The sequence below is a fragment of the Corvus kubaryi genome, unplaced genomic scaffold, assembly GCF_017639235.1.
Source record: "Corvus kubaryi isolate FWS band 111438036 unplaced genomic scaffold, C.kubaryi_AGA036_p1.0 137, whole genome shotgun sequence".
Lineage (NCBI taxonomy): Eukaryota > Metazoa > Chordata > Aves > Passeriformes > Corvidae > Corvus > Corvus kubaryi.
Genome location: NW_024580671.1, coordinates 8,120,642 through 8,132,922, shown reverse-complemented (window position 1 = coordinate 8,132,922; position 12,281 = coordinate 8,120,642). Strand labels below are relative to the sequence as shown.

General features: G+C 38.9%; 1 protein-coding gene across 1 annotated transcript in view; it reads left to right on the top strand.

Moving 5' to 3' along the window:
- The window catches only part of LGR5 (leucine rich repeat containing G protein-coupled receptor 5), a 90,219-nt gene extending 78,479 nt beyond the window's left edge, over positions 1-11,740 (top strand). Inside the window, exons 15-18 of the mRNA XM_042017765.1 lie at positions 401-526; positions 5,392-5,537; positions 7,142-7,225; positions 7,745-11,740. Coding sequence (XP_041873699.1) covers positions 401-526; positions 5,392-5,537; positions 7,142-7,225; positions 7,745-8,835 — 1,447 coding nt within the window. The 3' untranslated portion in view covers positions 8,836-11,740. The remainder of the gene's footprint in view (positions 1-400; positions 527-5,391; positions 5,538-7,141; positions 7,226-7,744) is intronic.
- Positions 11,741-12,281: the final 541 nt, after the last annotated feature.

The window sequence follows — 12,281 nt, the reverse complement described above, 5'->3', positions numbered from 1 at the left end:
CCTGACCTGCTCTTTGGGGAGCTTTCAGGGCAGCCATGCCCTGTAGCATCCCACTATACCTTTTAAATTGTGGGAAGCTGTTCTGGCTCCTTTGAGTTCAAACAGTCAAGTGAGAAGATTTTAAATTCACTTGCTGGTCTCAAAACTGGCAGTATGAATGGAGTCAAAATCTGGGAACAGAGTCCCAACCAACTGCTAGATGTTACTGTTAGCTTTCTGCTAGACATAAAGGTGAGTACTCCTGAGCAGTGCTGCAGCTTTGCTGCGTTCACTGGGCCTCTGTTTAATACAGGCATTTTTTATTGAGTTAGAAAACTTTAACCTGTTTTTTCAATGTGACACTTCTAGTGCTGAAAAAAAAATGAAAACTGTAAGCTGATTTTTATTTGCTGTTACGCAGGGATGTGTCATCCAACCTTTTGTCGTCTTTTCCTGTGACTGGGCTACATGGTTTAACTCATTTAAAATTAACAGGAAATCATGCCCTACAAAGTTTGATAACATCTGAAAATTTTCCAGAACTCAAGTGAGTATATCATTAAAACTAATAAGCCACATTTGTGTTCATGTGCAATGGAAGGTGTGTCAGTGTGTAACGCATGTTACTTCGTACTGTCAGTCTTTGATCTGTGCCATTAAAAGTAAAGCAAATATGATAAAAATGATAGACTTCTTTTATTATGCTCACTTTCAACTGAAGAAACTGTGAAGGTTTTGAAATATTAACCCCAGTACTTGCTTAGTACGAGCCACATCTGCTTCCTGGTGATATGTTTCAAAAGCTGTTAAAACAATATCACTGGCAGCTTAGTGATATGTCCTTCTTCTACTGGACTGTGCTTACAGAACTCCCATTATATGTTATGAGAACACAGCAAATACAAGGGAAGAATATACTCCTGAAAGACCAAAAGATTTGACCTCTTTTGTTTGAACATGATTTTTCTGTAATCTTTTGATTAAGATTCAGATAATACTTTGCCAGTATTACTAACACATTTTGATACTAATAATTTCTGCAGGTCCTCTGCAATATGGGAAGGAAGCGTCCTCTAAAGATCATTTGCAGCTCTGCCAGTCACTGGGTGACCATGGCCCATGTGGGGATTGAACCCAAGACCTTGGCATTATTAGCACCATGCTATAACCAACTGTGAACTAATTTCAGGGTTACAGCAAAGAGGATTTTGTCTCTGACTTCAGGGTATTTGGGAGTGTCCCCTAACTCTCCTTTCATTTTTATATTTTAATTAGAAGATGCTAAGTGCAACATATATTTTATCACGTTTTACTGTAAAAAGTTTGGTATCAGAAAATATGAAATAACTAAACAGTGTGCACATAGTTACAAAATCACAGAGTGGTTGAGGTTGCAAGGGACCTTTGAGGCTGTCTTGTTCCAGCCACCTGCTCAGGCAGGGGCACCTGGAGCCCGTTGCTCGGGACCACATCCAGACAGCTTTAGAGTATCTCCAAAGATGGAGAGTCCATCCTTATGATGTTTTCACTGGATTTGCCTTTTGTGCTGGAAAAGGCCCAAGAGTCTTAGCAGGCAGACAGTTCAATATGTGACCAGTAATGACAAGGACTGGAGTGTTTGGAGTTATCAATAAGGGAATGATGAATAGAAGTGTGGAGCTGATTAAAGCTCTGTGTACAGCACTGGAGGGATCCACCCTAGAACAATTCTGTGATGGCATGTTAATACAAACTGAGATAAGAGCTGCAAAAAATGGTACCAAGGTTAGGAAACAATGCCCTAAAAGTCTTAATAAACCCAAAATTGGTAGTTTGTCACAGAGGAGATTAGGCACTGACTTCATCAAGTGCAAGATAATGTTGCACTTTATGTTAACTATAACGTTAACATTCAAGGTACTAGTGGTCTCTTTTACATTAGAGATCTTGAGATAGGTCTCAGAGGCCAAGGAGCAAGTACCATAAAAATCATGATTGGTTGAGACTGGGCTTATATCATACTTTTTCTTCTCTCACTGGCTTTGCCCAAATGCTAAGACAGGTGACAATTCTAAAATAATTGAAGTTTCTTTAAAAGAATGTACACACAAGAAAATGGATTACTTCCAACCTGGCAAGTATGTAATGATGTATATACCATGACCTAGAGGCATAAGAGGTGCTGCAGTAATCCTAGAAAAATCCATTATTCAACTGAATTATGTATAACTAAGATTTTTTTAATTCTTTTCTCAAAATTATACTTTATATGAATTTCCCATCAGTAAAATGGTGTACATTGCTCAAATGAAAGTACAGTGTATTTCAGTGTAACAATTGTTAGCAAGGATGTGTCAAACTAACTTAATTCTTTTAAAAAATTTATTCAAAGTATGATTAATATATCTAGAGTCAATTACATCTGTAAGAACAAATTATATCCAGTCAGCAGAGAATAGGGTAAAATCCTGACCTACAGTCTGTGTGACTTTTACCGTAAATCAAAATGAGGTCAGGATTTCACAGGATCACTGCACAGGTAATGCACAAAGCACCAAACTTGAACAGAGATCTAAAACAAAATGAAATTTCACCCTTTGCAATTGTTGTAACTAGCCAATGGTTACATTAAAGACAAATTCCTGTATAAAAACTTCCTACTCATCTAAATTCATCAATACAGACACATCAAAGAGCTGAGCATCCCCTTCCCCATCATCAGCAATAGCACTAGGACACTCTACAGAGCTGAGCCCAGCCTGTTACAGCAAGCCTTGAGGAAGCAAAGTCAGGCTGCCAGCCACTCCTTCCTTCTTTATCTGATGCTTTGATTCAGCGCTGAAAAGAACTCAGTGCTTTGCTCCATTCATCATAACTGTGCCTTCCTGTTCACCATTAACTCCACACCTTTGTGAGGGAGGACACGACCTTGTGTTCTCTGCTGCTTAATCTAAAAACAGAAAAAAGAGGCATTCCTTGCTAGAGGAAAAAAATTATCAAGGATACAGATATCATTAGTAAGATAAGGAGTATATAAAAATAAAGTTTGCCAGTATTTCTAAGAGTTTAATTTGACAAAGTCCAAATCTAATCACCCACATCAAATAAGCACCAGCCATAAAAAGGACTGCCTTCAGCACTGTATGCCTGAGAGCTCCTTCTTTTTTTTTTTTTTTTTTTTGTTGTGTTAAATGTAGCTTTTGCGACAAAAAGCTCCTCTGTCACCAAGATCTGATACTTATTAGCCACTTTGCAAAGTATGGTTTGTCCTCTGTGTTCTGGGTTGCAGCCACTGTGTGCAGTTGGGCTTTGCACACAGATTAAGCAACATTTGTTAATTTAAGGATTATGTGTATATCCTAATAACACAGGCTAGGGGGAAAAACAAACAAAAACTGTTCAGATTTAAGAATGGATGCTAGAAATACCTACAGAGAGGATAAGAAATTGGAGTCTTGCTCTTTAAAGATCATTTAAAAGCCATGAATGTTTTTTGCTACATCATCAAAGTAGTGGACCAGTACAATGTGGGACATCCACATTTCCAGTGTATGACAGACCAGCAGGTTGGTAGAAGCACAAGAGGGTCTGGAAATCTGTCATTATTGAGTACATAGAGCTGTTTGAATAACCAGAGAATAGAATATATTTCTGTTAGTCTCTTGTGCCTGAAATATCCATTAACAGTTCATTCCCCCAGCTATATCAATGTCCTTCCAAAGGTCTGAAGCCACAAGTTGCAGGGATTACCTCACAGAACTGTCAGTGTTACTTTTGATAATTTTTTTTGTTCCAAAAAAAGGAAATTTCTGTTTGGAGATTGGGATTGGGTTTATCCCAGATGATTAGCTATGGGTTAGTCTAGTAATCGGTGGGTTTAATAGTAGTTTATTTAAGAAGGGCTTCTGGGAAATGCATTCAAAAATGTTTAATCAAGATAATCTCATGTTAAAAGATGGAATGCAGATGAATGAGTTAGAAATTAAATATTTAAATCTGCTGGCCTGAGGTTGCTTGACAGTTAGATCTTGGTTATCTTGAACTTTTATTGAGCACCCTAAAAATTTTGTATTGGGTACAAGGGTACAGATTATTGTGGTTAATTTCCAACAGAAATGTAAGGGCATAGAATCTAAATGCCCCCAAATGCACTAATTTAAAAATCACTTTAGAACTTAACATTCCATTTGTTCCCCTTTGTACCAAGCTTTTGGCTAGTGCACAAGTTTAAAGTCTTGTTGGCACTGGGCCTGATTCAGCTTGGTTTCTCTGATTTCCTGGGGGTTAGAGGTTGCTTATTACACTCATTATGTTAATTTACATGATTAACCTGTTGAAAGTAATCTGATAGGAGGATCTAGTTCTACTTTATTCCTTTTAAGTTAACTCAGAATAACTTCTAATCACTTCTTTATCTTTGAACTTTTTGGTTTATTGGGCTTTCAGAATTAAGGTGAGTTGTTAGGTTTTACTATGTGCTATTGGTCTGTGCAAATTAAATCTCTCTGCTTCCGAAGCATAAAATATATCTATGGAATAGAAGTAGTCTGTAGAACTCAGATAGTAGTTCTTCTATGCTCCCCCAGAACTTGCACATTCCCAAAGGAATTAAATTTACAGCATACCAGAAATATGCAATTTTTTGACAACAGAAGCCTTCATAATGATTGGAACTCACTGACATATATTATGTCAATGTTATGTTAGGAATAGCCATGATCTTAAAAGAATTAAGAATTAGTATCCTGTGTCCTGCAATGATTGTTCTCATTTTTAAGACAATTAATAAAGTAAAACCTTTCTCTCAGTGACATCTATTTCACACACAGTGCCTGATTCACTTTTGGTTTAGAACACTGCTTTCTTGATCTTCTGCAAAGAAACAATCTCCTTTTTGCCATCTTACTGTGAAAAGAGTTGAATGTGGAAGGAGGTGAATAAAGCTTGACTTCCAAAAGATCTCATTCTCCCTAAAGTGGAGAAATTCAATTTGAGAAGTGTTTTGGTTTTGCCCGGTAGACAGGTTGTTATCTTTGGATGTGTTTGGTTTTTTTTTTAAACAAACCATTATGAAAGTAGAAAGTAACTGTTGGAGAAACTGTTGATTTACACAGTAAAGTCATTGAAAATCATAAAAATAGAAATACAACTCTGAGTAACATTCACTCAACAGCAAGACACAGATCTCCCACTTTCATGTCTCCTATGAAAACACATAAGAAAACTTCATTGTGTCTTTCCTAAAATTAGCCTAAAAACCATTGGCATTTCTGATGAGGAATTTTATTTGTGAATCCTCATTTTTTATTATCATGATGGATTTTTACCCGGAGATAGTTTTACTTTCCTTTGTGCTAACTGTAGAGGAGCAGTACAATCCAGTAACTCTGGTGCTTAACCAGTATCATGGCATGCTTCCTTATTCTTCTGCAGGGTTATGGAAATGCCTTATGCTTATCAGTGCTGTGCCTTTGGAGCTTGTGAGAACCACTACAGAATCTCCAGCCAGTGGAGTAAAGATGAGAATAGCAGCATTGATGACTTTCATAGAAAGGATGCTGGACTGTTACAAATTCAAGGTAACCATCATCTTAGGCTTTTAAGTCTGCCTGAAGGCTGGGAGCAACCTGTGATGTTAAATAAATCAAATACTCTTTACAGTCACAGAGGTGGCCTCTCCCTCCCTCTTGCCCAGTAATGTTATTTAAGCATTCCTGTGCTTAGCAAACTCATTATTTTAGGTCTGCCATTCAAAAATCTCACTCACTCATGCACTCATCTTTTCATCCAAATAATAGCTATAGTAATGGGGTAAATTAAATCTTGCCTTTATATGAGAGACAGGGTAGTTCAGCTGGTTTGTAACTCCATATGAGAGCAGGCCAGCAAAGATGTAGTTTCTTGCCAGCCTCAGAATGGAACACATCCTTGGCTTACCCACACACTTCAGGATGAGTCATAGCCAAAGTATGTGGCTACTTTGGCATATTTTTTCATAGAATCATAGAATATGCTGAGTTGGAAGGGACCCACAAGGATCATCAAATTCATCACCTGACCCTGCACAGGACAGCCCCAAGAGTCACGCCATGTGCATTGTCCAAACACTTCTTGAACTCTGACAGCCTTGGTGCTGTGACCCCTTCTCTGGGGAGCCTGTTCCAGTGCCCAGCCACCCTCTGGGTGAAGAACATTTTCTTGATATCCAAGCTAAACCTCCCCTGGCTCAGCTTCATGACATTTCCTTGGGTCTTGATCGTGAGAGGAAGAGTTTTGTACCGGCCCCTCTGCTTCCCCTCATGAGGATGTTGAAGACTCGAATGAGGTTTCCTCTCAGTCTCCTCTTCTTCAGGCTGAACAAACCAAGTAACCTCAGCTGCTTCTCATACACCTCCTCCAGACCCTTCATCATCCTCATAGCCCTCCTTTGGACAGTCTCCAATAGATTTATATCTTTCTTATATTGTGACACCCAAAACTGCCCCCAGCACTTGAGGTGAGGCTGCCCCAGTGCAGAGCAGAGCGGGACAATCCCCTCCCTTGCCCGGCTGGCGATGCTGTGCCTGATGCACCCCAGACAGGGTTGGCCCTCCTGGCTGCCAGGGCACTGCTGACTCACGTTCAACTTGCCATAGACCAGGACCCCCAGGTCCCTTTCTGCAGGGCTGCTCTCCAGCATCTCATTCCCCAGTCTGTGCACATAACCAGGGTTTCCAGAGAGTGCGTTTGTTCTCTAGGACACAGGACTACTGTATTTTTCATCCCCTTCAGCACTAGGTCTGTTACTTGATCTGTTATGTAGGTGCACACATACATTTATACCACCCTGTTGCTTTCTGTGCTATCTCTGCTCCTGCAAACCAGTCTCAGAGTTCAGCAAGAATAGAGCCAAGAATACATGGTAGAGTCATGACATAAAAAACACAGATAACTTGATTAATTCTTAGCAGCATGGCACAACAGCAGAATGCACATTTTAAACTCCTTCCTAGGCAATCATCACACCTCAAATTAGGCGATAGAGAATGTACCTGTAAGTGATTATTTTCAGAGAAGTAAAGATGACAATCCCTGGCAAAGGGACAAGACCAGGCCTTAAATAGCACAGGCATTTTTGCAACTTTTACTAAGAAAACTCTTCCTGAACATGCAGTAACAATTCTGGGTATTTTCTCCCCTATAGATGAACGTGATTTTGAGGACTTTTTTCTTGACTTTGAAGAAGATTTGAAATCCCATCATTCAGTGCAATGCTCACCTTCTCCAGGTATGAAACTGCCAGACAGCAACTCTAAGAGAGATGCAAAGAGAGACACAATTTTCTTGGACTGTGTAATGACATGTTATAAGGTAGCCGAAGTACATCTGTCTGTACTCATTCCATCACACTTCACTAGGACTCATTAGGAACCTGTTCTAATTTAGTGAGAGGTAACGTTTTCAGCTTTTTTCACATACTGACAAACATCACAGCATTTCTTGAAACTACAGGAGTTGACACTTGCAGCAGTACTGCCAGGCACAAAAAGAAACTCACAGATTACTCATGATGAAGGACAAAGACTTACATGCACCAGTAATGCAACATGCATCACACATTTAGCAGCGTGTTATCAAAGTCTCAGACTCCAAAGAAAGAGCAGATTTCCAGCTCACTTTTTAGACTAACATCCACTGTTTGGCTGTGCTGAGAACCTGCAAGAAGCATGAACTTTAGTGTCTTAGAAAGCACGAGGTTTTTTTGGTTTACGTAGGTTCCCCTTACCCTTTTATTTTGTCTTTTCAGGTCCCTTCAAACCATGTGAGCATCTGTTTGGTAGCTGGCTGATCAGAATTGGAGTGTGGACCATAGTGGGTTTGACCTTTAGTTGCAATGCACTGGTGTCTGCTACAGTTTTCAGATCTTCATTGTATATGTCCTCCATAAAACTTCTGATTGGTTTAATAGCTATTGTAAATGCCTTGATGGGTGTGGCCAGCGGAGTGCTGGCTAGTGTGGATGCATCCACTTTTGGTAGCTTTGCTCGGTACGGAGCACAATGGGAAAGTGGAATTGGTTGCCAAATAACAGGCCTTCTCTCCATTTTTGCTTCAGAGGCTTCCATATTCCTCCTCACCCTAGCTGCACTCGAACGAGCATTCTCTGTAAAGCATGCTTCAAAGTTTGAAACAAAATCCTCCATTGCCAGTGTAAAAATTGCCATTTCCTTTTGCTTTATGTTGGCACTAATCATTGCAGTGATACCCCTTCTCACTGGAAGCGAGTATGGGGTTTCTCCACTTTGTTTGCCACTCCCATTTGGAGAGTCCACTGCTATGGGCTACATGGTAGCACTGGTACTGCTCAACTCCCTTTGTTTTCTGGTAATGACTGTTGCTTATACAAAGCTCTACTGTAGTTTAGAAAAGGGAGAACTAGACAACATTTGGGATTGCTCCATGGTCAAACATATAGCCCTGCTACTTTTTACTAATTGCATTCTTTATTGCCCTGTGGCCTTCTTATCTTTTTCCTCTTTACTAAACCTCACTTTTATCAGCCCAGAAGTGATTAAGTCAATACTTCTAGTGATTGTCCCATTGCCAGCATGTCTAAACCCACTGCTCTATATACTTTTCAATCCACATTTTAAGGAGGATTTGGGAAGTCTGCGAAAGCAAACTTTGATGTGGAGGAGATCAAAACATGCTAGTCTGATCTCTGTGAATTCAGAAGACATAGAAAAACAGTCTTGTGACTCAACACAAGCATTGGTAACCTTCACGAGTGCCAGCATATCATATGATATGCCCACCAGCAGTTCATTAATGCCACCATCTTATCAAATGACAGAAGGCTGCAATCTTTCGTCAGTCGCATTTGTTCCCTGTCGCTAGTTGCAGTAGCAGTACAGAAAATATCTCTGTTTACAAAAGTTTTAATCCCAAAAGTAAGTGTGGATGTGTGCATACGAGTTTAGAGACTGCCTCTAAATTATTGTGACACGCATCAGAAAACAGACAATGACAAAACTTGCAACAGGCTGAAAATCCAATACTTGAGCCTGCTCAGCCTGCTCCCAGAATGCTGGGATGAAGAGAGGAAAAGAAAGCTGTTGAAGTTTGTGCAGTTGTATCAGCTGTTCTCTTTTAAAGTAGCACTACTCAGAAAGGGCATCAGTTGGTCAAGAGCAAAAATAGCATATTAAATTTGTAACATTTTTTCAAAGCATCACCTGATGTTTTCAGGGGTTGGGTTATTTTTTTTCGTGTTTATTGCAATTTGGTTTTAATAATAATTTTTCAGTGCCATGGTTGTTTTTATAAGCATCTGTGTATGGCCTTTGTTCAGCAATGTATCTAAATGGAAGAGTAATCCTGTTGAAGTCCTAAAGGTTTCTGCAGAATACCCTTTGATGAAGTTCCATGTTTGATAAAGCCGATTAAAGGGTTTAACTGGCATTGGGTTTGGATTTTGGAAGTCATCTAACTTGACAAAGCATTTTTAATTGTCAGCGAAAGCTAAAAATTAGCATGATGTGAAAGAAGGTAGTCAAAATCCTGTTAAGCATTTAAAATGTAATTGTAAATGGCAAGGCATTGTCACATGGGTATTTTTCTAATGAGGTTCTGCACAGTTTGGTCCTGAATTGCTTTCATGCCGGTAGAATTACTTCCGGAATTACTGATGATAAAATTGGCAGATGACTCATATAATTTGAAGGTGGAAAATACTAAATAGAAAGTTACTGATATAAAAAAATTGGCATGCTGAGAACTATTAAAGGACACCAAAGGCACTCAGACAGAAACATTCATTTAAGGTAGTATGTGCAGGAATAAAAACTGTAGTCCTGCTCATGGAATGATGTCTGTCTCATGAAACAGTGATTCTAGAAAGCTGCTAGTTCATAGTCACTAGTCAGTTGAAGATTTAGAGGTCACTGGGTCTTTTTGGATAAGGATAGCCAACATCCTTAGCTAAGGCAATATCAAGTAGGAGTGAAGAGGTTGTGTGATCTGTCTTCTTAGCACTGATGCAAGCACTCCTGGGATATTTCAAACACTTATTGCATTTGCATGCTGGAAAGAACATTGTGAAATTGAAAAGGGTATGAATATCATAAATTTAAAGGAACTTAAAAAATAAGTGATTTGATCACAGTTTATAAGTAGCTGCTTCTGGGATACAGAAGTTTGAAGGCAGAGGACTGCTCATCTGAGAGGAGAAGAATCTGGTAAGGTCAACTGGAAATTGACATTAGGGATAAGCAGCCTAGAAATAAAGGTGCAAGTTGTTGATAGAGATGGTCATTAGCTAGTGAAATTATCTGTCACCAAAAATCTCTAAATTCATATTGGATATATGGCCAAAAAAGATACTGGAGCAGCTGTTGAAATTCAGGGGCTTCTGATGGCTTCAGTTTAGGAAAAGGCTTGATTAGATTAACAGAGTTCTCTGACTTTGAATCTGTTAATACTTTGCTGAATCAAGGCATGTATGTTTACACATCAGAAGCATCCCAGTTAGAAAGAAGAGACTTCACGTCCTTGCCAAGTCTACTGTTTAAATATCTCAAACAGAGCCACCTAGAATATAATTCTTTGACCTTGTCCAAGCCATCAGGGGATATTCCAATATTCTTTTCTCAGAGCTGGCACCTTTTGCTTAAGTAAGCTGATCATTTAAGACAGAAAAATGCACAAATTTAGCTTTTGTTGTTGTTGTTAGAAAGAGCTCCCTGAGGAGTAACATTTAATAACCCAGTACTCACTACTCAGTTAATGGCCACTCAGCCTCCAGGTGAACGAGACTAATTTTTTAACATCACGAAGGTTAGGCTAGGCCCAGCAATTAAGGTAATCAGTTACAGATGATCTCTGTTGTTCATCTGTTCCTGTATATAAAAATTACTGGGACTCCAAGGATGGATTTTCACAATGAAGAATTTGCTGCCAACAATGCATATGCCTTGATTTTCCTGTCTATTCACACTGGCGTATTTTTAGTTTTGCAGTTACAGATGGCATCAGTTGACTTTGGCTGACATATTCATCCTTCAGGGAAAAAAAATGAACCAGTTCTGGAATTGTGTATGATAAAGTCAGCTGGGTACTTATCTTAATCCTTATCTGTTGTGGCTTTTGAAGCAGTGCAGCACACAGCTGCAGAAATGATGCCTGAAACCACTTTGGATTAAACAGAGGATCAGTCAACCATTGCACAATACCTATTACCATGTTTACTTAGCTTTAATTTAACTGGGGTCCATCTGTGCTGCTCTGCTTGATGTCAGTGAGGTTCCTTTCAGCTTGCTATATTTAAGAAGTTTGTAAAGAAATTTGAGAAGCAAAATAATGTTATAATTCTAAAGACCAGTTAAAGAAAGCTTCTTTTATCAGAACTTTTATAGCTTGCAGAAGGTCCTAAAGGCTTTGTGTCTTATTTTTATAAGCATGTTTGAAATATTTTGATCAGATATTTTAAACTTGAAATTGTTAAAATTCATTTAATAGATTTTTAAAGTAAAATGTGTAAATATAGAACTGTATTTATTATTACAGTGAAATGCAACTACAGTAAAGGACATGAGATTAAGCGCTGTACAGTTTCTTATTGATATTTGCTATATTTTCTGCTCATATATGTTACTAAATTCATTATCTGTAAATAATATAATGTAAATGTGTAGTGATTGTAAATAGGTGACATGCTTTCTTTTCTATGTGTTCTGAACATATGAAAGTTGTAATAAAATGTGACTCCACAGTAAAGAGCATTTAATCCTGACCTAACACCTCACAAAATGGTGTGCATTCTCAATTAATCCTTCCTGAGTTATTGTAATACTTACACTAACCTCCCTAGGTGTCTGAAATTCTTCACAAAGTATAAGTTACAGGTTGTGTGCTGTAAAAAAAAAAAAAAAAAAAAAAACACCAGAACAACAAAAGAATAATAGTGTTTCATTTCAACACATACTAAATCTTTTACCAAAATTTCACTCGCAGACCCTTACGAACAGATCCTGCTCCCTGTGCATGCTGCCGTGTCTCGCTGATGACCTCTCAAAATTGCCACAGGTGAGACCAGCATCTCCAGCTGTGTGACAGGGGTGTGCATCAGGTCAGGCACAAGTTACCCACAACCTTCAGACCACAGACATGAGAGGTGCAATTCAACTGCACTAGGCTGCTGCTTCTAATGAGACAGCAAATTCTCCTGCATCCTTCTTTATTTTCTCTCTGACCCCTAATCTGGCAGGTGAAGCAGGTGAGGGGATAACCAAAGAGGCTGGCAAAGTTCATCTTGGCAGAGAGGCAGTAGCACCATCAGGTTTGAA